Here is a 26,051-nt window from a genome sequence, read left to right as displayed (position 1 = left end):
ACTATTGCTTCAAATGTTTCTAGGTTGAATGGATTTATCTAGTTATAGTACCAATGATTTAGGTTCATTAGGTAGGTTATGTAATCAGCTTATATCACCTCCAATCAGATGAACTCATTGATTCATAAGGCAAGGATGCTAATTGGAGTTTATATTTCCAGTGTTGAATTATTAGGACTATTAACTTATGGAACACTTTTGGTATTCTTTGGGCATTATTGTGCAATATATGAAAATGATTTTTCTTTGAAGAAAGAAAAAAGAAAAACAATTATCCAAATCTAACTAGAATTTAAACATTTCAGTCCTTCATACATCTAGTAATGCTCACAAGATATAATATCACATATATCATCGAAATATACCATGTTAATCTGTAGAACAGATACTGGGGAAAAAAAGATTAGTCTATTAAATAGAGCATCAAACTATACAATGTCTCCCTTGACAAAATGCCAAGCAAAAGGAAATCTTCATGCAATAATATACTTTGGAATTTTGATTGCTCATTCCATACTTTATATGTGATCCTTGTACCGGTCCTTAATGAAGGCTTTCCGTTCTAAATGAGAGGAGATCAGCAAGCACATTAGCACAAACCTAATAATCCTGTGCCTTCCTCCGCAGCTCGTTAAGCTCATTCTCGATTTCTCTATCTGTGAAATTATATGATGCTTTTGAGCTGCTAACTGCTGTTCTACCAGCAGGAAGTTCTCCTTTCTGCAGGTGACACGGAAAAATAAGAAAAGAGTGCTGTAACAGTTGACAAAGACAAGAAAACTGATTGAGCATCAATAATTGCTCAGCTTATTAAGACTTGAATGGGGAAATGATTGTTGCATATGATCCAAAAGGAGAAGATTGTACCAATGAGCTTCCTGACAATTCTCTTTTCATTTTTGTAAGATCATCATCGACTGATGAGGTCTCAAGCATTGCGAACTGCAACAGAAAACTATCAATTAAAGTAACATAATTGTTAATAAGCCTAAATACACGCAATACTGCTCCAGAAAAGAAATGCTACCTTTCCTTCTAGATCATCAGTTGTTAACTGATTAAGGGCTTCTGCTTGGGATTCCATTGTCATAACTGTAGTAAAAAAAGGCAACAAATTCTTAGATTTGGTAGGTAACAACCATAAAAGGCCATCAAAATGGACTTCAAACTTTTCTATGATTTTCTTGTAAGAAAGATTAGACTTGTCATGCATGTTCTACTACAGTGAAAAGAGCATACCCTTTTCTTCCATCTTCTCAAATGCTGAAAGAGCACTACTTGTATTCACATTTCCCAACATTTCACTCACTTTTGTTGCCGTCCTAAGGCAAAAGTTATTCCAGCCTTTAGCATGTATATACTTTAGTGATAAACCAGAGGCATTTTCATCAACAAGATAAAAGATACATACTTGGCTGATTGAGCACGGGCTTTCAGGGTATCTTTTTTGGACTTGGCCTCTGCTATTTTGCTCTCCAGAAGCTATAGGAAACAGATATCCACTAATCAAGCAATTCAGTATTATAAGATAGATCAAAATATAAACAGCATAGAAAAGGCATAGCATATAGATCAAAAGGCATAGCATACTATCATAGCAGAATTCCTGAAACTAAATAATAAACATAGTCATAACAAAGTTACAAAGCATATAGCCATGATTATTACAGTTTTTGATTGTTTGACAATAAGGTGGCAAGTAAAGAGTCTGCTACAGCTTGATGAACAAGATACTAATGTCAATGTTACAAAAAGTGGAGGCAATACCTGCATGGCCACCAACCACATAGTGCATGCTAATTTTATGTGCAGGAGCATATGCAGTCTAGCATCTTAATATATTAAGAATATTTTATAAATATAAACTATGATCAACAGGAATCTAGTAAAGAAGTAAAACCCCACTCGTTATTTCAACAAAAATACTACAAAATATGCTCACAACTACTAGTTAGACGGGGCCGCCCGCATTTCTAGGCCACATATGCCTATGTGTGGCGGTCCATACCCCGCCCCCCACACCCCACATCAACAAGGAGGCCGCTAAAGCTACCTTGCACATAGAAAATCTTTAACTTAGTAGTCATTATTCCAAGGAAAAATATGGAAAGGAAGACGGAAGACACTCCATAAAGGTATGAGCATTGATTCTATGATTCTATGGCCCCCCCAGCCCCCGCCCCACACACACTGAAAGGAGGCCGCTAAAACAACCTTGCACATAGAAAATCTTTAACTTAGCAGCCTTTATTCCAAGGAAAAATATGGAAAAGAAGACACTCCATAAAGGCACAAACATTGATTCTATTAGTCTTGTGTTCAATTGTTCACCTAATTTGAGTTAAAGAGTTCAAAGCACTCGATTTTTCTTTCTTTAAATATTTTAGAACAATTTGATAAATCAAAGTAAATGAAAATTGGAAAAAGTAGAAACAAACGAGACCAATCAGAATTGTTTGTACATATATATTTTTGGTTCATAAACCGATTTAAATCAACAATATCAATCTCAATTTAGTGGACCAATAAAATATTGTTTGACCTATGGATTGCCGTACCCATTGACAAAGTTGGCACAGGTTGATACATATCATGATAATTGGCATCAATGAGGGGGTATCTTGGCACTCCCTCATGGTTATCCATGTCAATGCATGCCACTAGGAATTAAGTATCTCTTACTTTAAATAAACCTAACTCAGATCTCTTTCATCTATTTTGACACATTTTTGCATTATGATGCTTGATCTATATAACTTATATCATTATACTTCAAATTATAGAAATCAAAAGGAAATTTTGATTTTTCTTTTTTTTAAGTTATTGGCCCCAACTTGGAAGATTTGAGAAAATTTGGAGAAAATGATGAGATTAGAATATAATTACATATAATATACTAATATCTAGTGTTGAAAGAGACTTTATATATTAGCCCTCATAACCTATTTTAAGGTCCTTGAAAGATTTAAATATTGTTTTTCCGATATGTCAAAATTACTCAGTGAGCCAGCACATTAGCTCAACACGGCACATGCCAGCAATATGTATCATGCCGAGCCAAGGTCGACACACCTCATGCCTTTGGCACGACAATTGGTCTAACCAACATTGTTTCCAACAACTATTGAGTCTGTCAAATGCATAATGCAAAGTTAAAAAGGATTTCTAATTCAATTAAATAAGAGCTTTAGCACTAAAATAAGATAAATGTCTCCATTAAGACCTTCAATATTAAAATAAGATATATGTATCCATTAGTTAGTTGGATATATATTTTTAATCGACCAAAGATAAGTTAGGAAGAAAAAAGTTCAGAATAAAAGTTAAAAATGTTTGATGCGTATGGCAAGTTGAAGGGAACATAACCCCAAGTTAGTAGGATATATTTTTCTAAACAACTGAGGAGAATCTAGGAAGAGTAAAGTCGGAATAGAACTTAAAAATCTTTTATGCGCATAGCAAGTTGAAGTGAACATAACCCCAGGTTATTTCTCGATTAAGAAAACTAATCATGATAAAAAAAAATATGATACTACTATCTATATAACATGAATGATGAGTTCCACAACTTCTGAAGTGAAAACTATGACAAGACATGCGAGAAACACAGAAAAATACAAGAGAAATGTAAGAGGTAGGAAGCTCACCCGGGTATTAGATACAAGATTATCAACTACACTCCTCTGCTGATCAAGTTGAGCCTTTAAGGAGCTCGCATTATCCTAGTTACAACATGTAATGCATATTAGAATTCACACATAATTGATGAAATGTTAGATTTGACCCTTATCAAATTCCAGATATAAACTCATCTCTGTTTTCCTACATATGCAATATATATATTCAGAAAACTATTTGAAGATGACTGACAAATTAAAGTTACAAATGATTACAGATTATTTAACTAAGATCATAATCAACATTCCAGGAAAAAAAGTTATATGAATAAATCTAGCCATATTAATATCTACATGCATACATACACCTCACAACACAGATCTCTGCACCTTCACATGCATATGGACAGTTTAAGATTTCTATGAATGAAAAGAGAAATCAAGATACTGAGACAGAAGTGCAGAAAACAAGATTCAACAAAATTTGTATATCTAAATTATATCATATCAATTTTCTAGCATAAGATCTCTTTTGCTACAAAAATTGATAGATAAATAATTCAACACATTATAACACTTTCTTAAAATGGAACCAGGCTTCATAGCAGTTATTGGAAGGTGAATATTAGAAAAGGCTAGCTTATGCTTACATGAAAAGTAACAACTCGATTCTAGCAGACTGCAGGATGCAAAATAAGAAAATCATTTCTATATTATATATCCTATGGGAAAATGAAGCTACACAAGTCAGAATTATAAACTCTATGTTTCTCAATAAACTACATAGATGACACATAATGCACCGTAGTCCTAGTGGCTAGTTCATAATAGCTATTCACAGAAATTCCAAAAATCATTAACGAATCAAGGAGGATGAATCCAAAGAACAGCAACTAGTATCTTTGTCTTGGTCTAAAGGTAAGAGATAGGAATAAGAGTGAATACAAATGCGGAAATGTTCCAAATCTTTTTAAAAAGCACTAATATTTCATGACTCATAGATGATGAACAATTCGTCCAGTTCATGATAACATTTCACACTAGAGATTTCTTTCCATGTTTTTGGCATGTTGACATAAACAGTTTGAACTTCACATGTAAAAGGACAATATATTCACCTATTGACTTGTAATGGTATAGCTTTTCCTCATCCTACTTATCTCACCAAAGTATTGTCATTTTCTATCTTCAATAAGATTCCACCAGTACAACCAACCTTTGACAAAAGCAAAGAAAGAGTTACCCTATCACTTTATGTGGATAATATTCTTCTTCAAAAAACTTTTCAACAATTTTCTTCACTGCAGATCATCCATTTTCTATCCATTCTCCAATATCCAGATTCAAGCTTATATTCCACCTAAAACTTAAGTTACTATGCCACCTCGTCCATTTCACTCCCTTCAATATTTATTCTCTCAAAAGATACTACATTTTATATGTGCATAACAAAGTAAGAGCAAATTTCAGAACTTCCAATTCTTCAAGGTCTATATCACAAATAATACGAGCACCACCAATATTGAGTTTCCATGTACACATCAATAAAGATATCTGACAACTTTTGGGAATCGTGTTACAGCTTTAACCTCAAGCAAATCATGAAATGGAAGAGAATGGCGAAGCTACGCTGAGCATTTTTCTCTCAAAGTTACCTTTCAGAGAAACAAAAGACAGAAAGGAAATTACCGCTATTTCAGATGGATATGATGTCTCTCATTAACAGAAAGTAGATTAATTGTAGCAATCGACCTCTAAGGAAATAGATCTAAAATTTGCAAACTATGAATTATGAAAACTAACTGGAATCTAGAAAAACTGATTCTATATTACAACTGTTTAAACTAGTAAAGCAATGGCTGATCTCTACCTTTTATACTTCAGTACAACGATTTAGTGAGCAACGTACCATTTACAAGCAATTCAGTCAGAAAATTTTAATACCAATAATTTCTGATAAGAATCCAATTTGTTCTGTTAGAAATATCAAAGTTATCAACATTTACTTTACTTCAAAACTCATGTATAAATGAAAAACTTTAGTCCAATGATTTTATACTTTTATAGGATACCTACAGCATAAGATTTACGCCTTTTGAGGGCCTCACGAGCAAGATCCTCATCTCCTTTTTCCAGAGCAAGTTGTGCCCTGCGATACCTGCAAGTAGAAAGATGTTTATTATTAAAGTTCACAGTTACATGCTCGTTGTCGAATAGCACTTCAATGATGACATCACCAATCATTAGAAGCTTGTTCTGCGGCTTTGTATTTGTTCTCCATGCGCTTTTGAGATGCCAATACCTTCAAGACAGGAAATCCAAACCAAATAATTTATTAAACACAGTACATGATCAAGATCTACAGATCGTTATGGGTAATGACAATACTCGCAAGAAGAAAATTGAACTTGTTATAAAAGTAACTGTTCTTTCTATTTATAAGTTATAATGAAGTATGATAGATCTGTCCTTCACTGAATCACACAATGGCATCGAATAAGTTGCGCATAGCTTGATGCCTAGCTCCCTTAAACCTTTTGAGCACAATATGGCAAAAGGAAGGAAAATCCATGGACAAACCTCTAAATTGTACTTTTACTTAATGCAGCTGATTCTTTTTTACATTCAAGAAAGTGAAGTGGCATTGTCAACAGAAATTATGTACAAAGACACTCAAGGGCCAATTTAATCAAGGTTTGTCTGCTAGTCAGCATACATTGGCAATAACTAAACATACAAATATCCAAGTTTAGAGATCCATCTCTTGTACATTGGACAGTGGAGTCAATATGAAACTAAATTGATATGAAAGGTTTGAGCACACTGTGGACAGCATTGCCAATATGAGTATAATACAAGACCACACAAAGTAAAGTTGATATCTTACAAAATATTATATCTCATCTGATTTCTCATCATGGACACCGTGCGAATCTGTTTCGCAATACAATCAAAGGCTGAAATTTTTTATATATAAAACCAAGAAAAGTGAAAGTTTCCCAATGCAATGTTCTCATTGTTTGTTAGAATTTTTTGGTTAGCATAACATTCTGTGGTACCATTCACAAATCACAAAGCTCCTTTCACATTTAGTGCATCTACAGATGTGATGAATTAAATTTTCTATAACTGATGTAAGCCATAGGCAGAAGCTTGGTCACGGCATATGCACCAATGTGGTTTATCAAAACTCATATATACACATGATCCCTTAAAAATACCAAAATAAGGTTAGCTGAATTCCTAATGTAGATGGGCCGTACTGTATGAATAAGAGAGCAGTTAGATGCTTTTTAATGATATACTTGAAATTCTAGGTGATCTTGGTCAGGTGATAAACATAATAACATATCTTCTCTAATTTTATGTAGCTTCTTCTTCCTTGTGACTGTTTAGCTTTCTGTTCTATTTGTTACTCAGCATCTTACACAACATCGGTATCCTTTTAGTAGATCACCCTTTGGTTCTTAGAAGGCTAAGGGATGAAAGTTGAAATACCAATACATCCTCTAATCTCCTATCATCTAGTATGGTGACTGTTTCAAATTTCTATAGGGCATGCCTAGTTTTTAGCACCCAACATGATGATGTAATGCTCACTGCTATACTGTACCAAAATAATTCAACTAACAGCTTTTATTCAAAATAGAAACTGAACATGCCATGCATACCAATCATACACAACTCAATTGGTCCAACTTCAGTATGACAACAGAAAAAAAGGGAGGCACACATAAGAAAAGAGGGAAAAAAAGAGGACAAAGCAAAAGTTTCCAGAAGGGGATTTTTTAACATTGACTAGCTCCTCTCCTTAGACCTGACACAGGTTATTATTGAAGAGGTTCTAACCTTCTAGGTATATTTTTGCTTAAAGTTGAATTAAATGGGGAGTATGTTTTAAAGGTTTCAACAATGGCTAGTTCCCATAAATAGTGATTGGCGGGAACAAAAAGTGGACAGGATGGTTAGACCCACAGTACCAGCAATGAGTATTGCTGACACCAAAATTACATAACAAATGTTAGGCCAAGTTGCAAAACTGGAAGAAACATGTTATATCAACAAAAAGGTCGCCCTCTGTTTCCCACAAGCTTGAATAAAAAATTAAATGAGGAATATAAAACAGAATTATATTGCCTGAAAGAGGACATACCTGTGCTGTAGCTTGACGCATCTTTACCAAGTCATCATTCATCTCTAGTACAGCTTGTTCCAAGATCTTCTCTGGATCCTCGAAAGAACTAAGGACGGCATTTGCATAGGACTAACATGCCATATATGTAATAAATTTTACTTTAGCCACAAGAAAACATGAAGAATATATAAGAAACAAGCATCGCAAAATAACACTGAGAACATAAATCAGGTTTCCCACCTTAACTACCCTAGCCAGCCGATCAAATAGGTTCATCCGAGCACCAAGAGCACCACATCTTAATGTGTTAATTTTTGGTGGTTGAACTTGTACTGCTTTTAAAGAACCCACTATAAAAGAAAAACATTGAGAGGAGAAAATTCAGAGGCCGACGACAAGCTGTTAAGTCCATGACACCACATCAGTCTATAAATTCTCTGTCCTGTGTAAATCCTTAAAATTAGAGATACTTGTTCATGTATCATGCACAATGGTTGAGTACACACCATAGTGTACAAGCACAGAAATAATCACATCAATGATAGAAAAACCTCTCATTTGCAAGTTGCAACAGACATTATGATTAACACGTAAACATGACAACACCTATGCACTCAAACACATTCATAACTGCATGCCAATTAAAAGAGAACTTGATTTTGAAACTAACTTAGTGGGGATAGAAATGGTGTATCATTAGAGATTATTATATATTAAATTAACCTTATTCTTAGTCAGAAAGGAGTAGGTTTTAATGTGATACCATATAGTCTAATGACTCTAGTACACCAACAAAAGTGTCTGCAAGTAAGACAATTCAGGGCAAAGTTTCTAAATCAAGCATTTCATACCCTTCTGCTAAATCTGAGTATGCAGTAAGAAGGCTAAGACGTTACAAAAAAATCAAATCAGACAAAACTTGAAATATTTAAAAACAAAAGAATTAGGTAAATAATCATAAATTGAACCAAGAAAATAATTAAACAAATTTTATCTCTGAAAGAAGAAAACAATGACAAGTGAAGAACCATAAATGAGTTACATATGCAGGCTATGGTTCAGGAAAATCGAGCTTTGCTCTTTCAAAATACTTCTTTCTGTATCAGCTTTGCTCATCCTTCTCTCCCTGTCTCTCAATAAACATTATACTTTAATGAATAGCTCTCTTTTATATATGTACCAGGTAGGTTCAAGTAATCTCATCAATTCTCAAGAAGGAAAGATGAAATCAATTTATTTCTAGCATCTAATAGGCTTAAACAGATGAAGCAACTCATGTGATAATTTAACATTGGACAAATTTGACCGAAGTAATAACAGCACCAGTTTTCCCAAAATTTTAGGCCTAAGGCCGCACTTCCCCACCACAATATTTTCACAGCAGCTGCATTATTCTTACTTACCAACATCTGAACAACAACATTCAAACGTACAACCAAGTGAAACAAGCAAAAGCGACCTCACAATGGCAACAACTCAATCACAAATTACCCTTCCAAAGAAACCGTCATGTATTCACAAATTTCAATACATCATAACCCAATTCTAAGAATTTGTAAGTTTACCCTTCCATTAAATTACCCTCATCATCACCCATTTACACCAAGTTTTAGTACTATCAATGCAACCATAGCTTAAAAGACATCAGCAAACACCAAAAAAAAAAAGGAAAAAAAAAAAGAAAAGAAAACATCATACCCCCGCCATTAAAGAAAGAAGTCTTAAGAAGCGGGCAAGCGAATGAAGCCCTCCTCGAATACGGCACCAAAGCGGCCGACGACGGCGGTGCGAGGCTTAGATTGGTGGTTGGGGCCTTCAACGCCATGGCAGATAGAAACCCAATCTCGCGAAATGCAAAATTTAGGAGGAAAAGAAAAAAATTAAGAAGGTGGGATTTTTTTTGTTCTCCCCTTCAATTTTTCGGTCGGAGATTTGATGAGTGACTTCGTGTGGAGAGGAGGAGGTGAGAGGCTCCGGTGCCGGGTTCGTAGTTTTATCGTCATCCGACTCGGTTGGGCCGGTCCGGTTTGCCAATCTCCGGTCCGAGTTACCAGGTGGCAATGCAAGCGAGACTAGTTCGGCTCGCATGAACCGTCTACAAATTGTGAACCGGGCGGTTCAATTATTTCTTCTCTTACAAGTAGGGGTGGAAACGGGTCCGATCCGGCTCCGTATCTACTTTTGCCGTAATGCGGGTTGAGGTTTTTCTACCCGTTTAGTGTCTGAATTCGTATATATATCTAGATAATTTTTGTGGAGATGGGTATGATTTGAAGAATAATAGTTTTATATGACTTTTGTATACTATTATATGAACATCAAATCTTCTCTTCTTCTTTTTTTTTTGTACATATATCTACTAATTATCTATAATCTTAATAATTATATCACAAGGTTTTATGTACTCGATAAATATTACGAAAACATCATACAAGGAAATTAAGTTCATTATGCGAAGAAAAAAAACATGGTTACACCTATGATTTTATTATTATCTGATCTAAATTCGATTCATCCCTATTTTATAGTGTTTGGATAAAGAAAGTAAGATTAAAAGTATTTCTATTTCCCTGACGTCACACACATCATTTAATTTCCTCTTCTATAGAAAGAGAGTGATGTTTTCTAACTTTTTGTTATATATTGTCTATCATCATTAATTATCATAATTATCCAATTTAATAACACTTCCAATTCATACTAAAAATTAGTAAGTTATAATTACTTGCTAAAAGTGGTTTCCTATAAACTTTCACCGTCTTCTTCTATCCACTTCTTATCAATCAAACATGGATTTATGCGGATTAAGAAGAGTTTTTGATCAAATAAGTCTTTTTTCCACTTATTTTTAGTTAAACACTGATGTATGGTGGAGAGAGCTTGACTCAATCCATATTTAGTGACCAAACAATAGTTTATGTCTAACCAACTTTAAAAGATAAGAAAGAGAAAGAAAAAAAAATCAATGAGTAAATTTAAATTAGTTCTAAAGGTATTTTACAAATTATGTTTTTGATGACTCTATAACCAGACTTTTTATTTTTCTCTATAATTCTAGTTTAACGTTCTAACATTATTTTAATTAACTAATATCGACTAAATTACTAAAATATCGTCACCGTTATTTTTCCTCATCTCTATCCCTCCTTCAAAGAATGCATGAATAATTTAAGCATTAATAAATTATTTTATATAAGTAACTGAATATTTTTTTACTAATACCGTTTAAATTAACGAAGCATATTAAATAAAAATTATAAGAAAAAATAGAGGTCAAATTACAAAACTCTTAAAAGAGTAAATCTAAGGTGTGATGGGTAAACTTTCCTTAGGTTTAATAATGATAAAGGAGTTCTCACGTTATAAATATACCAGTAAAATGGTTTGCTCTTATATTTTCGATGTCTTGTCCATCTTTCTGTCTCACCGTGAACTAGCTCTGTAACCATGGCTGAGAGACGAATAAAAAGGAAGGATTCAATGGCAAACACCATGTTCCCCTTGGTTACCATTCGCCGGTGGCACATCTCCGACCAAGCAAATAGTTTTGAACACTTGCCGCGTCTGATGGATGAGCACCGCCTTCTTTACCAACTGTAGTGTCTCTGAGACCTCCAACTATTGTGAGTGATCACTCTTTCCGAGACATATACCCATTTATCCAAGGAATATGAGGGTAGCTAGATTTAGACCTCAAATTTCAAGTCTTACTGAATTCAAACTAGTGCAAAGACTTGATCTGTGAATCTGGATGAATCTATTCATTTTGGGCAATAGAAATGCTCGAAGATGTACATAATTTTAGAACACCAAATTACAAGCTTGGATGCACATAAAAGAAATCTGTGTTTGTTATCTAGAAAGGATAAACATACATAAAACGTAAAAAACCCTTTTCAAATCAAATACATAGATCACTGGAGAAAATTCATATACTGGCATCTGGAAGAGAGAGAGAGAGAGAGAGAGAGAGAGAGAGAGAGAGAGCAATCTAGCTAGCTAGATGACTTGGTGAGTTGTTGAACATGGTGTGCCACATGTAAGCTCTGGAAAGGACCATCTCAAGCTCGTGGTGGGTCCAATTCTTCGTTGGAAGGTGTTGAAGGAACATGACCATCTCCTGGAAATCAAGCTTCTGGAGCTTATCTGACCACTGAAACATGTACATGCAGTTCTCAGAATTCCGCCTCTGACTATGTAACCATGTAAATATTCACTTCAAAACTAGATGTTCAACTATGGCACTCAGTTGGAACGATATGTACTACATGTGCAAGTATGCAATGATGCAGACAAAGAACTTGGAAACAGAAAAGAAAGATCAATTCTGGACAGTTAACAGAATTGAACATTATCCTATCCCAATAACTAGCATTCTTTCTACTAGATAAAGATGCTAAAAGTTAACTCGACTGCAGCTTCTCACATACTATTCACATAATTTGGTTCTAATCAAAGCTTCATGAGAGCAAATATTCAAATGAAATGTATTTAGACATGTGAGGCAATATCCTCCCAACATTTTATCATTACTCTTTTTCAATAATCTCAACACAAAACCTCTTTTCCACAGTATAAATGTTTCTTTCCTTCCGATAATAGAAAGGTAATGTTGGATAAATTTGCGTCCAACTGACCTGCTAGTCAATAGGTAATGCTTTAAAAGCTGGCAAGTAAGAGTGGGTTTCAAATTTATGTCATTTTGTGCTGGTTTTCCTAAGATGAGGCTACGGCAGAAGTCTTGCATTGGCTTATGATCAAGAGCATGAAGAGAATTTCGGACACGATGAATTTCAAGTTTTAAAAACTGCTGAGGCACACAATTTCAAGGTTGTACTCTCCCAAATTTTCTAACTCATATACCATAATACCACAGTGTTATTTGAAGGCATTAGAAGAATGCAGATGATTATAGGTACCGTATAAGCAGAGATAAATTAAATAATCATCTAATCAGTGCATATCCAACAAATAAAAGTAGGGGTGAAAACAGGTCAGATTTAATTCGACCTGATCCGATATCGTATCCAAGTTTTGCCGGTTATAGATTGACATTTTCTTATCCGTCTTGATATTTGAATTCGTACGCGTATCCGGATAGTTTGTGCGAATACGGGTATGGGTCAAAGAATAATATCCAAATCACCCGCATATTATTTAGTTTAAAATATCATAAAAATAGTGATATAAAAGATTTTTTATACTTTTATATGTATTTCTAATTTAGTTTTTGCATATATTTACTGATTGTCTATAGATTTCAATAATTATATCAGAAGTTCTTATACACTCAGAAAATGAATAGGAATATCTTATATGTAAACTATATCTGTGACTGTAATTAGCTGATATGGTAATTAAGTTCACTATCTGTTCACTATCTTTATCCAAAGAAAATAATATAGATATGGATATAATTTTGCCCCTATCTGATCTATATCCGGTCCATTTTCACCCCTAATTTAAAGGTTAAAAGAAGCTACTTTTACAAAATAAACATCACACCCACCAGAATTGTGCTGGTAAAATTACTTCTCAAAGAAAATGATCTAACAACAAATTAACAACTTAAAAAACTAGGAAATTGAACTCTGAAACAGTGTCAAGCTTTTTATGTTCAATCCTTGCACAATTTAAAGGAAACAGAACTTACAGTTAACAGAAGACTAGCTGCTATGTACACAAGAAACTCTGGTAATGAATCTCCTTCCGCAAGATAAGTATCCCACAAGCGTGTAACAAGGTGGAAAGGGATCTACAAAATTCCAAATAAGTTTAGCTACTGAAAAACAAAAACAATGCCTTAAAGAATGCCCACCAACCTCACGTATCAATAGACAATTGAACCACCGAAAAGCAAACTGAAGGAACTCCAATCCTTGCTCCTCCATATGTCTTGATACAGGCTCTTAAAATGATAAAAAAAGAAAAGGAAATTATCAACCAAAAGAACTATGAATAATCCGAAAGAGAAAATTAATTTTTATTAGAAAAAGGAACAAGCAGAATATGAAACAAAAAATTATGCCGAGAACTAATTAAACTCCATGCAAGAGATAGACACTTCTAGTAATCAGATTAATGGTCACATCTAGGAGGTTCGACTGAAAACCCTATAGAAACAATCAAGTTAGTCTAGAGCTACCTGTATGCTTGAAAATACTATCAAAAAGCTGTTAACAGTACAAAAAAATTTAGGATCAGAAACATGTTTAGAACATTTATTCTTAAGACAAAGTTCAGTACTGTGTAAAGGTCAAAGACAGGTTCCAAAATTCCCAACATGATAACCAGCAAATTAAGAAAACTCACTAATGTTAAGCTGCAGTTCTACATGAAGTACATGTTTTATGATGAAAATGAGTTGACATATATGTTGTAATGAACACAATGTTCTCACTATTAGGGAAACCATATATTAGATCTACTAGGAAGGTCCAAAACAATAATTCATTCTCTCTCGAAAATAAATATGCCTACTGAAAGCGTATTCAATTGTCCAATTACTATAGAAAAACAAAAAAAAAAATTTCCGCTAGGAGACCACATGTGATGCAATTGTTTGAAAATTATATAATTGCTACAAAGAGATAAGTGATGAATAGGAAAGGTTGCACCACACACAAATATGGCATCAGCAGCAAACTTGAGAATCAAAAGAAAAGAAAAAGAAACTACTGAGCAGAAATTACATCAAAAAAATGCAATACACAGGATCATGGATTGTCTTGCTTTCCCATATTGGCATGCCATCATACAATCCAGACTGCTATGGTACAATTTGGCTTGCTACGAGGTTTTGGTTACCTATTTGATCTAAAGGCTAAAGCTATGAAAAAAAACTCATAGATATTTGTAACACAATAATATACCATAAAATGATATTACTGCGTAACAATTTTCATGCATATATTCGATCGGCAAACTAACAATTGGTAAGTCATTTCTCCCAATATTCTGGGTTTAAATAGCATCAATTTCAGTCAATAGTGTTTTTTCATGCTATTCTAATTTTGACAAAACAAACTAGCATAGCTTTCCCAACTTGAATTCCCTTATGGTTTTGCTGAATTTTGAGTAACAAATGAACCTATGACACAACGGAATTAGGCTTCTCTTTACTCAACTGGTCAACCCATATATCAGCGGACACCAAGGATGTCTGTATACCTCTTGAATCTGCATTGGCATGGTGCATAACACCAGAATAAGTTGGAACCGGCTTGGAAACTATGTGAATGAGATGTAGACACTGGTACACAAGCAATAGGAATTCGATAGCGACCTATTAAATGGAACATCTCAAATAAAGAGGAAGGATAAGTGTTTGATAGAGACAATTATACCAATTTTCCTTGTCAAAGACTGTTTTGACTTGTCAACTCTATGAGCTACTTTTATTTCATCTTGCTTACTGACAACTAAACCTATCAGATATTGGCAGCTCAATCGTGAGGCATGTTCATGCATCTAACCACAAAAGTAGACAAATGCAGGTCGAGCTATAACAGCTTATAACAAACATGTTATGAAGAAATAAAATAAAGTGCATAAGAGATGACAATTAAATACCATCTATTCGTCGAACTAGCTCTTTCAGTTTGAAAACAAGGCGCTGAATTCCTGGTTGAGCAAAAGTATAGTGATCCTGCATTCCATCAAGAAGCTTTGACAGACACCAATAGCAGTCAGCTTCTATATCAGAGATTATTTGTTGAGAAAGATCTGACGTTGACCAACTCTCCATGCTTCCATCTAGATATTCTGATAAGAACACTATCAAAAATGGTGTGACGAGGTCATTTATTCCTTGAACATATCCACTTGCTGGGTGACGAATAGCCCTGGAAAGGAAAACAGAGTTCAATTACTCGCTATATTTGTGTGTGTCTGTGTGCATGTGCTTGGGTTTGTGTGATTATATGTATATATGCTAATTTGTTGAACTGAATGAAGAAAAGAAATTTATATAGCCTGCCCCAACAATTGGATGATAACACTTTGTTGTTCATACTTCATAGTTCATATACCATCATTTGTAATAAATAATTATGAAGGCATGTCACTAGGTACTTAAAGATGAACATTGTAAGAGGAAAGATATTCCTATCATTTATATTAGTGGCTTCTACAGCTAATTATAGTTTCAATCAAGGATGGCCGTGTTAGTCAAGACACCCCGTGTCGATCGACATTTGTCGTGCCAGTGGTGATAGTGGCACCTGACATAGGGTATGCCAGTGGCACACCCCCGTGCTGACTTGTGCCAGTTTTTGTGCTGATATAGTCTTTTTTTCAAACTTTTTCTATTTTTATTAATTATCATTAAATAAAGTATTTGATTCAATCGGCACTACTGCATGTTGATCCTCGTGCCAATGTGGAAGTCTTTTTTTTAATTTTTTTAACTTCTATCAATCATCATTAAATAAAATATTTGATTATCCCCGTCATTCTACATTCAACTAGATATTAGTTTTAATTATTGAACTATTATCAATTTATATTATGTGTTCAATTATATTATAAAGTATTCAACCATTAATATTAGTTTTGATGAATGTATTCAATCATATTATGTGTTGAATAATATTTATATTTATCTATTACTTTATCTTTAATAAAATGAGTCATTTACGAAAATAATCTAAAAATAAAATACTGTAATGTAGATTAATATATATATATATATATATAAATTAAAAATCAAAGAATGATATGCCAAAGATCTAAAAACATTTTTAAATATTCTAAAATTTTTATAAAAATATGTTAAATGCGTGCCAGTAGCACGGCTATCGTTGGTTTCAATTGCAAGAGTAGATTGACATATTTTAAAAGAGCCAATATTCAAATTATCTCTAAAGAAATCTGCTATTTAAAGGACATTGTACTGCCTCCCATCAATACTGGGCATGGGGGAGGAGAAGAGATATGCAGCCTTAATTAAGAGGTTGTTTCCACAACTTGAATCAATAATCACTTGTATGCAAAAACACGAGGTTGTAAGCCTTAGCGCCACACTATGTCTACCATTCTGCAGCTTCCAAAGTAGGATCTAGAGTATCAGTATTAAATCTTGATGACATGTAAAAGAGTATCAAACAATTTAAAGAATACTAGATCTTGAACTATAGCTTGAGCTGAAGTACGAAAGTAACTTGAGAAAGGAAGTCGTTTATAACTCTTTACAGTCTTCCAGATCCAAAAGTGTTGATGATGCATTTAAATCCCAAATATTGGAATGCTTGCACATAAGATATTGACAAGAAAATAACAATCATTACGTATAAAGAACTTTTCCTTTAATGTTGACCTGAGATAGCCAAACAGTTACTGTGTACATTAATTAACTACAATACATCATTTACGTCAAAATACGATCCTAAAACACTAATATCAAGTACCAATAAAAAGCATCCGACTCTGCCCCTTTGCTGATTACAACAGCCGAACAAGTCAAGATCTCTTACCATGTGTAGAGAATTCGCTCCAAAGATTTCTGAACTTGTGCATGCTGGAAGAAAGTGACATCAGGTACAGTTCTTGGGCAATCAACAGCAATCTAAGAACACAAAACAAGCAACTTAGGATACTGCAGAATTAGTTAATTTTCTCATGTAGAAATAAAAAGTTTAAAAAAAAAACTAAACCCAGCAAATAACCTGGCGAAGCATGTTAATCTCATCATCTGACCGGTCAGTGTCGGGAATGTCATAATATTGAGAGACACAGTCAACATATTCAAGTCTTTTCCTAGTCAAAACTCCTTTACGTCTATCTGAATTAGGTGGTGCATATCCCTGTTGTCAGCTGATACTTAAATTCAAATATAAGACAGAACACTCAAAATTACACTAGTGCAAATCTTGCAGAGGTACTGAAATACGAGGCATTGTAATGTAATAACAAAAAAAGTCAAATTAGATTATATAATTATAATATAGATATCCATTTAAATGAAGACAACAAGCAGTATTTGACTGAAATACTAGCTTATATTCAGAATTAAATTATTCTCTCTTTGTGCTCAATAAGAGTGACCTGAAAAGTAGCACAAGGCATTCAAAATTTGAAATATTAAATGAATCCTTTTCTTCTTATGTAAACTAGGAAGTTGCTAGGCATCCCAGAATAAGCTCCTCGTAGTAAGAAGATATTTGAGTTTCAGACTTCCAAGTGCAACAGAAAAATCAGCTAAAAGAACATGCTCCATAATGCAATTATTCATCCTTTATATACAAGCAAACAAAATCAATTTAAACAGATGCCTACATCTGAAATACAAGTTTCCCAATCTGTTGCTCTCTTTGATTAAGTCAAGGTAATGGCATGTCAGGTGGAAAAAGGATCAAATCAAGTTTTAAGTGCTGTCCATTCATAAACAAAATATCAGCTCCTTGAGATACAACTCTATCTTACAAATGTAATGATGTGATATTGGGAATAAGAGTTTATACATCAATATTAATATTTAATACATTATAAAAATGAGTATTAGGGATTAAGAATAGAGTGCTAACACAGAATTAAACTATTGAATATGCTATACACAAAATGATCCCTTATTTCCTATAGTCTATGTTCAAATAACAACTCTGTCTCAAACCCAGAACATTTGACTGGCCATAATAATTGATCAAACCCAGAACATTTGTCTGGCTAAATAATAGAAATATAAGCACAGAGGTGTGCACATAAATGAAGTTATGGAGAACCTGACAAGGGAAAAATATTCATGAAAATAAATAAAAAGAAAGTCTATGAGAGTAATACATTATAAAATAAGGAAGAGAATATATGTAGCTAATCAATGGAAACAATTGTGATAGTAGAAACATGCAATTTTTTTATTTAGGGACAAAATAGGTATGAGATTGTTTTACCTATAATAAAATATTGCTACTGAATATTCAAAAGATAAATATTCATAAAATAGTCGACAAACCAGTGTAGTTTATCTATTTAGACTACGGTATTTAGCTGGGTATTCTAGAGACGTCTGGTCAATAATCAATATAGACAAATATGGACCATTCTGTTGAGTTAAACCAAGAGCCATTGTATCATGTCTTACACTCTTACTAATTCCTCTCAAGGAATCTTCTATGCAAGTAAAACACTACCTTCCCTCTAAAAGCATGTCAACATAATTGATAGTTGATACTTGATAGTTCCCTTAAGTACACAGAGTTTCATAACTATGCATACATGGCCACTCTAGAAAGCATCTCAAGGAAATAAAATTGCCAAAGAACAAACAAGTAAAGAAATAGAGGAAAGTTCAACTTAACCTTAGAAAAAGTACTTAGCATAATAAAAATAACTGAACACTAGATTAAAGTAGAAACAACTCAGGACCTCACTTACCAAAAGAAGCCTCCATATGTTAGGGCGCATATAAGGTGGAACACCACTCCAAGATAGTTCACGTAATTTCTCTGCAAGATATAGATATCAGCAAGAATATAAATTAATAAGATCTAAAAAGTACAAGCATAGATTATATTTTCAAACAAAACTAAAAAATAAGTAACATAGTGAGATCAGAGAAATACAGTGGAAAAAGATTGCTTTGTATTAAAAAAAATCAAGACAAGATTAAGAACCAAAATATTCCATAAAAAATGGCTTTACCTCATTATGAAATTCACACGGATAAATGAAGCATCTAAAAGTAAGAATGACAAATGCTTACCAACCAAAAGAGAAAGCAGAACTAACAGCATTGGCGTAAGCAAACTTGATCAATCTCACATTGTAAAGTGATGAATTCTTAACCTCTAAGCAGATACTGAAAGGCAGTTTGAAACGATCACTTTTTCATTCCATTTGATGCCGCTGTTGCATTCAGGCAGATTTCTGGTTCTTCTATTTAATGCCAACCATGTGCCCAACAATACCAACAATCCAGCCCAGAAGACTTATCCAAAGCCCCATTACATACAGTATCCTAATTTATGTGATACCCACTAATCCTAGACTCTACTGGCTTAATAACTAAGGGCCACCCATCCTGGAACACTCATTGGTGTCTATCCTAGTCTCCTCACACACCATCTATCCCTTATTTCTCATCTCACTCATAAACTGACCCTTTTCCTACATGTATTCCTAACCCATCTCCACTTGATTAATTCCCCCCTCCCTCCTTGCTCTCTGTTTTATGGTTGTGAGAAAGAATAAGTGGAAGAATAGAAGATGAAGAAAGAATTCCACAAAATTTACCAAATGGAAACCTTCAACCTTGATAGCTATTTTAATTTTAAAGGAAACAATTAAAATGTAGGAACTATTATTGGTCCTTGTAGTTAGTAAACATTTCTCTTCTATAATCTCCAGAACTTGATATATTGGTTTTCCATCCTATATATGAAAATACTAAGACAAACATAATGCTCTAGCATTTGAAATTTTCTACTTTCTTGGATGTTTCACTTTCATATTGAAGTTTTGGTCTCTAGGACTTGATCTATTATTTTAACCAAAGTCTGTGTGCCAAAGGAAACATGAGGCACCAGATCTTGGTTTTGTATGGTACATATAGTGACACATGATGTGTCCAACCAGTGTGCCACTAACAGATTGGATGGCCTTAACATGCCTATAAAACAATTTGTAAACCTTTTTAGGACCCAAAATAGGTTTCAACAGCTAAATTGTAATATTTCAACATTATATAAGGTATATTAGTCTAAGACATGCAATAAGGTTCTAATTTGATAATTTTCCTCATTTTTTCTCAATTTTTTAAGTTGGGACAAATAGCTCAGGGAAAGTCAAAATTTTCCTTTAATTTCTAAAGTTTGATGTGAATAAATACAGCAACAAAGGACAAAGGGAAATCAAAGGGATGATATAAATCCATTGGATTACTTTAAAGTAAGATATGCTCATTGCTCAATACCTAAGGCATGGGTATAGTGGTTATGACTTATGAGGGAGTATCTCATATCGGTGCCAATAATTTACTAGCACAATACCAATATGTACCAACCAGCATAGCAATCCATGGTTTTTCCCTCAAGTTGTCTATGGAAATACAAGGAAAAATGTGTAGCTCTAGCATTTGAAATTTTTTTATTTTCATAGATGCTTCTTCATATCAAAGTTATGTAATATCTAGTACCTTTTATCCTTCCTAAGTTTAAACGCAAACATTACAACTGAGTATCTTTTATCAGCCTATATCATAGCTGGATGAGTAGGCATATCTAATCGATCAAAACCACATTGTTCTTGATGTGGGTATCTTCTAACATCACAATGATCCATAAAAATATTAGTTATCACACATACAAACTGAATGTTTGTGTACATAATCTAAATGAGTTGTTTTTGACATGGTCCCTCTGGCTGTATATGAATCTTATACATAGAGATGAAAGGCAATGAGTTTGTTTATAATCCACATGCAAATAGTTATTGTTTTAAAGTTTCCAAATAGCTAGAACTACAAAGAAAATAATCTAGGAGAGTGCCAGTTTAAGTTATAATATTGATAAGAGAAAAGAAACGCCTATCATGGAAACATATACTGGTCATGTTAACTAGCGATGGCAGCATCATTTGGAGGGAAGTACTAATCATCTGCAAAAGAATTGAATCTGTAAATAAATAATTGAGAAAAAAAAAACACATATGCAAAGACTAGGCAAGACGGCAACAAGGAAACTGTGACTACCATTAAAATAATGGACTGGGCTACTATTACTGAAAGAGATTATCCTGCAAACTTTACTTTGATAAAAATAAATAAACAAAGAAAATGCATACCTAATATGACAGCTGGTCTTGAAAGCTCCCTTGTGAATTTTGTTATTCTTGCAGAATCAGTGGCTCTAGCACCAGAAACCGATCCTTGAGCATCAGGAGATGATGCCAGGCTACTTGTCGATGATACATTGGACTTGTGAAGACTTGTATTATGTGTCATGCTTCCAGAACTTTGTGCTTCTTCCTGTGGTGAGTGGAACTATTATATGAACATTCTCAGTCATTGTAGATGATAAGAGGCAAACATTAACATTGAACAAAGATTACCACAAACGAACCGTCCAAATGTTCATCTTGATCATGATCAATTTCAGAGTAGCTTCTCTCAAAGTGTTGAGAGTGTTCTGGTGATGCACATTCATTTAAAGGCTCAGATTTGCGGCTTAGCAAAATTTTGCCAGGAAAACTGCGTCCTTTAAGTAACCTGGAGGAAGAACATTAAAAGGCAGCATTGCAATCATTAATTTCCAAATTAATCATCGCTCTACTCAATTAAATCATGAAACAGAAGAAACTCTAACTGTACAACTGTAAGAACTTGCAAATGCCTTTCACAATATGACTGAAAAGATCAAAATTCTGGAACCTATATTTATGAATTTGCATTTTAGATGTTACTTCTGAGACCAAATGATTTGGCCTTAGAAGTTAGGTGGAAAAAAATTTGATCTACAGGCTAGACAAGCTTTCAAGTCAAAGCTGGTTGCATAATATCAAGCCTGACATGTTGCCAAACTGATTCAAGGTATTAAGGAAGAAGAACCTCGATGTAAAGAAAGAAAAAGACTCGGAGAAATCAAAGAGACAATTGCTTAATCCTGATTATACTAGAAACTATAATCCTTTATTGCTGCGACGCGTACTTATAGATGTGGTTATTAATCACTTCTAGGATTCAATAGTAGGAGTTTGCAGATAACCGGTGAAATCAGTGATTTCAATTCCCTATACGAAATTTATAGTAATCTTAAAATAGATCAAGAAACATAACGAACCCATCTGAATTTAAGTTGCGCCCAGATGTAAATGAATGGTAATACTTATAGATCTGCGAGCAAAAATACTCCACGACAGAACAGCAACCTAAGTCAAATCAAGCCAAAAATTCCTACAAAGGAAAACAAATCGACGGATCTAATCCTTTTCAGAAATGTCTTGCAAGCCGGAAGTGTTCATAATGATATAAGCTCAGACCCCGGTTGCCTAATTCTACCATCAGCGCACCAAAAGAACCAATATCCCATCTTTATCGAATTTCCTACATCAAGGAATCAAATTTAAAAAACCCATCTGCGTTTCTCTAGATCCAATCGGAGAGACATCGTAACGTCATTAGCATTCCCATCAAAGATCTGGCTTTTTGCCTCAAACCTTTCACCGAGGATCTACGGAGCTAAAAGAGATCGAATCTTACCCCTGGACATTTCTGAGAGTCTGGTTAAACCTCCACTCGAGATTAGAATTTCCGCCGCCGCCGCCGCCGCCGCTGCTGCTCCCACCACCGCCACTCATCTCCTTACCTCGCTCTTCCTGTCTGCCACTCTTCATGAATTCTTTGCTGTGGACGACACCATGTTTAAGTACCTCGGCTTCCTCTATTCTGTTGCTATTTCTATTATAATCTTTTCCTTCTGTTCATTATTCCAAAAACCCACGAAGGCAACAAAAAGAATATCTAGGAAAGAACAGGATTTCTTCATAAATTTCTATTTGAAACTGTTCTTTTTTTCTCAAATATCATAAAACGAATCGTGCATAAGGACTAGATAATACTTAACCCACGTCCGGATTCATATTTTTAGTTTGAATACAAATATTGAAAAGATAATCAAATTTAAAACCATGTCCAAGCTAAATGATTATAGATAATTTTCAAATAGAGTATCGGATCTTAAATGGATATTGATCAAATTTTAAATAATTTATAATATTTTATTTAGACATAAATTATTTCAAAAATATTAAGAGTTTCACAAAAATTAATTCTTTTGTATGTCAAATAAAATTAAAATTAAAAAAAATAATCTCTACAAATAATATATAACATATTATTAGTGATAATATCAATATTCACTATTTAAATGAGCAAACTAAAAATTATAAATCATTCAAAAGAATATGCGGGTAAACGGATATCCGATATTGGTATCCAAATCCGAAATTTATATCCAAGCCGTATCTGAATTCATGTTCGGGATTTTTTTTCAAAAATTCTATCCGTATCCAAATCAAATAAAAATTCTTATCCAAATTCGACCCAAATCAGGTCAAATAGCAAGTCAGGTCGAAGTTAATCCGACCTGTTTTCAACCCTAGCTATTAGGCCTGGCTCAAGATCATGGCCGGGTTGGTAGCTTAGAAGAGTAGCTTGTTGGCTTGGAATGATGTTTTGGAGTATAGTTTTGGAGCAATAGTTTGCCGATACATATAATTTAAAACTAAGATTAGACAACTTAGTATGTTAGCTATGGACTAAGTGTCTTTGTATCTAGATAGGCTAGTCCATCTAACCCATATTTAACCTTCGTTGTTAAATAATAATAAAAAAGTTTATTTTATCAAAAAAAGAAAGCATTCTATTTTGTCTTTAATATTATTCACACCCTTACTTTTGGATATTTATCAGTATATCCTATAGTTTACTTTTAGAGGTTTTCACATGAATTGCCACTAAAAGTTTTTAATTATCATTGCATTATTTAAATATCATAATTGCTGTTGAAATCTTTTAACTCTTTTAAAACTGTCATTATGATTAGTTTTTGATAAAATAGTCATATAATATTCCTAACAATTATTTATCAAGATGAATAAATATACATAAAAAACTAAAATATTTATGACTGATTTATTTTTTATTACTCATATATCTTGGAAGACTAGCACCTATGCCTATTATATCATTAGCTTGCAAGGTTATAATTAATTAGAAAATATAGGAATTGCTTTGTAAATATGATTCCTTTTTCTTTTTACATTGAATTTTAAAATATTTACTCAAGCGTAGTAAAGTCATTTTACATTCATAGTTAATTTAATTCATTTTATTTCGTTTTAGATGGTTCTTCTTATTTGTACTCTATTTACTATTATAACATGATAATGTCGTACAAGAAGGATTTCAAGAGACAAAAGGAACTAGCTAATCAAGTAGACTGTGAAGTAATAGTTTACTCAATCACTCTATGACATTCATGTCAATATAATTATAATTTATTATTTCATTTATGATAGTGTTCTTAGGTTATCCATGGTGTATGATAATTATGACAATTATATTCTATTAATAGTGATGTCAACCACTACATAATTTGCATGTATCGCTAAGTAATTAAATCACATATCGGCAATGTTATTTTATTTGCTTAGCCCAGGATTAGAAGACAGAGTGTACATTAGTTCTTAATTCTATTGCCCATGCAATTACTCTCTTCTTTTTAAACATTCATTGTGGTGGCTGTTCGGATTTCCCAACTCTCTCAGAATTTCTAGTGCCTTTCGACTGTCCACCTCTCTCTTGTCGTTAATAAGGTTCTTATCATTCTTAACCATGCTCCAAATTCGTGGATTTCTTCGGTCCCAGCATTCGTGGAAGCATGCCCACCCTCACTGCTATGCCTGGAGCTAACCAAAGGTTCTTAGCTCCATGCTTGCCATTAGGGAAGGCTTACTCAAGGCCATCCGCCTGACCCCTGGATGGCCCGGTACTTTTGCAAATGTAGATTGTTGTTCTCTTTATTCCAATGTATTAAGACTTTAATTGAAAACCAGGTTTGGTGTTCGGCCCTGCATTTATGAGATCGTTTCTTTTTATCCCCATTAATCTGCACTTATCAGACCCAGGTGTGCCAATGGGATCAAGGTGACAAACGCTGAAATCAAACCCAAATCCAATGCTTTGATGAGATAAGAACCTTCCCCAGTTGGGTGGATCGAGGGCCCAAGTGAGTTAGCTGGGGTTGGGCCGAAGTTGTAGCAAAGGGTTCAATTCTACAGTTGAACCCAAGGCTTTGGAATGTTGCAATTATTTCAGACGGATAACAACTACTAATCAACGCTTATGGATCAAGACTGGCTTTCCTTCTTCACGGCAATTATATTCAAATTAAGAATTACAAAATGCCTCACCAACATTGGAGGCCAAAACTGCAAACGGAGAATTGGAGAAGATCCTTTAAAAATCTCAACTGCACCTGAAACTTGATAAGCGACTAATATTTACGAGCCAATCCACAGTTTGATTAACTCCTCGAAACACATGGAAAATTTTAGTACATCTTAAGAAAATGTCATCAATCAGGGGTTTCGTCGACCATCTGACATCGTGGACTCAGCTTATTCATCAAAGTGAGTAATTAGAAGTAGACATTCAAGACCCATGAATTGCTAAAAACATAGGAACTACTTCTAGTGTAGTAAAAAATAACCAAATATAAAGTTAGATAATTATAAAAGGCAAATCAGTGGTCATCTCTAACAGGGAAAGATTTAAACTATGTTTCTAAAATCACAAAACCATCACA

The 26,051-nt window shown here is 33.9% G+C and overlaps 2 protein-coding genes across 4 annotated transcripts; both read right to left on the bottom strand.

Annotated features, from left to right (window-relative positions):
* Window positions 1-260: 260 nt before the first annotated feature.
* Window positions 261-9,712, bottom strand: LOC140772557 (membrane-associated protein VIPP1, chloroplastic). Its single transcript, XM_073114682.1, has 11 exons — window positions 9,451-9,712; window positions 7,993-8,102; window positions 7,771-7,881; window positions 5,855-5,919; window positions 5,694-5,775; window positions 3,648-3,722; window positions 1,412-1,482; window positions 1,240-1,322; window positions 1,028-1,092; window positions 868-942; window positions 261-720 (listed from the first exon to the last, which is right to left on the bottom strand). Exons 1-11 carry the CDS (start codon window positions 9,575-9,577, stop codon window positions 601-603), a joined length of 984 nt encoding a protein of 327 aa, XP_072970783.1. The 5' UTR covers window positions 9,578-9,712; the 3' UTR covers window positions 261-600.
* A 1,778-nt stretch (window positions 9,713-11,490) lies between these two features.
* On the bottom strand, window positions 11,491-23,170 carry LOC140771650 (GTPase-activating protein gyp1). 3 transcript variants are annotated; one of them, XM_073113223.1, is made up of 10 exons: window positions 22,943-23,170; window positions 21,796-21,952; window positions 21,529-21,712; window positions 19,123-19,193; window positions 17,418-17,555; window positions 17,226-17,317; window positions 15,325-15,596; window positions 13,575-13,660; window positions 13,406-13,507; window positions 11,491-11,905 (listed from the first exon to the last, which is right to left on the bottom strand). In XM_073113223.1, the coding sequence occupies exons 1-10, from the start codon at window positions 23,074-23,076 to the stop codon at window positions 11,744-11,746; spliced, it is 1,398 nt and encodes a 465-aa protein (XP_072969324.1). In that variant the 5' UTR covers window positions 23,077-23,170; the 3' UTR covers window positions 11,491-11,743. The 3 variants fall into 3 exon arrangements, with proteins under 3 accessions (XP_072969324.1, XP_072969325.1, XP_072969326.1); XM_073113224.1 differs by having other exon boundaries at window positions 21,529-21,727; window positions 21,807-21,952; window positions 22,943-23,081; XM_073113225.1 differs by having other exon boundaries at window positions 21,807-21,952; window positions 22,943-23,081.
* Window positions 23,171-26,051: the final 2,881 nt, after the last annotated feature.

This window comes from Typha angustifolia, chromosome 12 (assembly GCF_048772165.1).
Source record: "Typha angustifolia cultivar Huaian chromosome 12, ASM4877216v1, whole genome shotgun sequence".
Classification (NCBI taxonomy): Eukaryota; Viridiplantae; Streptophyta; class Magnoliopsida; order Poales; family Typhaceae; genus Typha; species Typha angustifolia.
Note: the sequence above shows the minus strand (reverse complement) of the source record. Positions and strands in the feature narration are given on the sequence as shown.

Bases quoted from the DNA above. Each gene is read 5' to 3' on its own strand.
- LOC140771650 (XM_073113223.1), bottom strand. From the start codon at position 23,076: ATGAAGAGTGGCAGACAGGAAGAGCGAGGTAAGGAGATGAGTGGCGGT. The intron at 21,953-22,942 runs GTAAGATTCGAT...TTCTTCCTCCAG, and splicing joins ACTCTCAGAAATGTCCAGGG to GTTACTTAAAGGACGCAGTT. The intron at 19,194-21,528 runs GTATGCATTTTC...TATATCTTGCAG, and splicing joins AAGACCAGCTGTCATATTAG to AGAAATTACGTGAACTATCT.
- LOC140772557 (XM_073114682.1), bottom strand. From the start codon at position 9,577: ATGGCGTTGAAGGCCCCAACCACCAATCTAAGCCTCGCACCGCCGTCG. The intron at 7,882-7,992 runs GTGGGAAACCTG...ATGGCATGTTAG, and splicing joins GGCTGGCTAGGGTAGTTAAG to TCCTATGCAAATGCCGTCCT. The intron at 5,920-7,770 runs GTATGTCCTCTT...CCTGTCTTGAAG, and splicing joins TGCGTCAAGCTACAGCACAG to GTATTGGCATCTCAAAAGCG.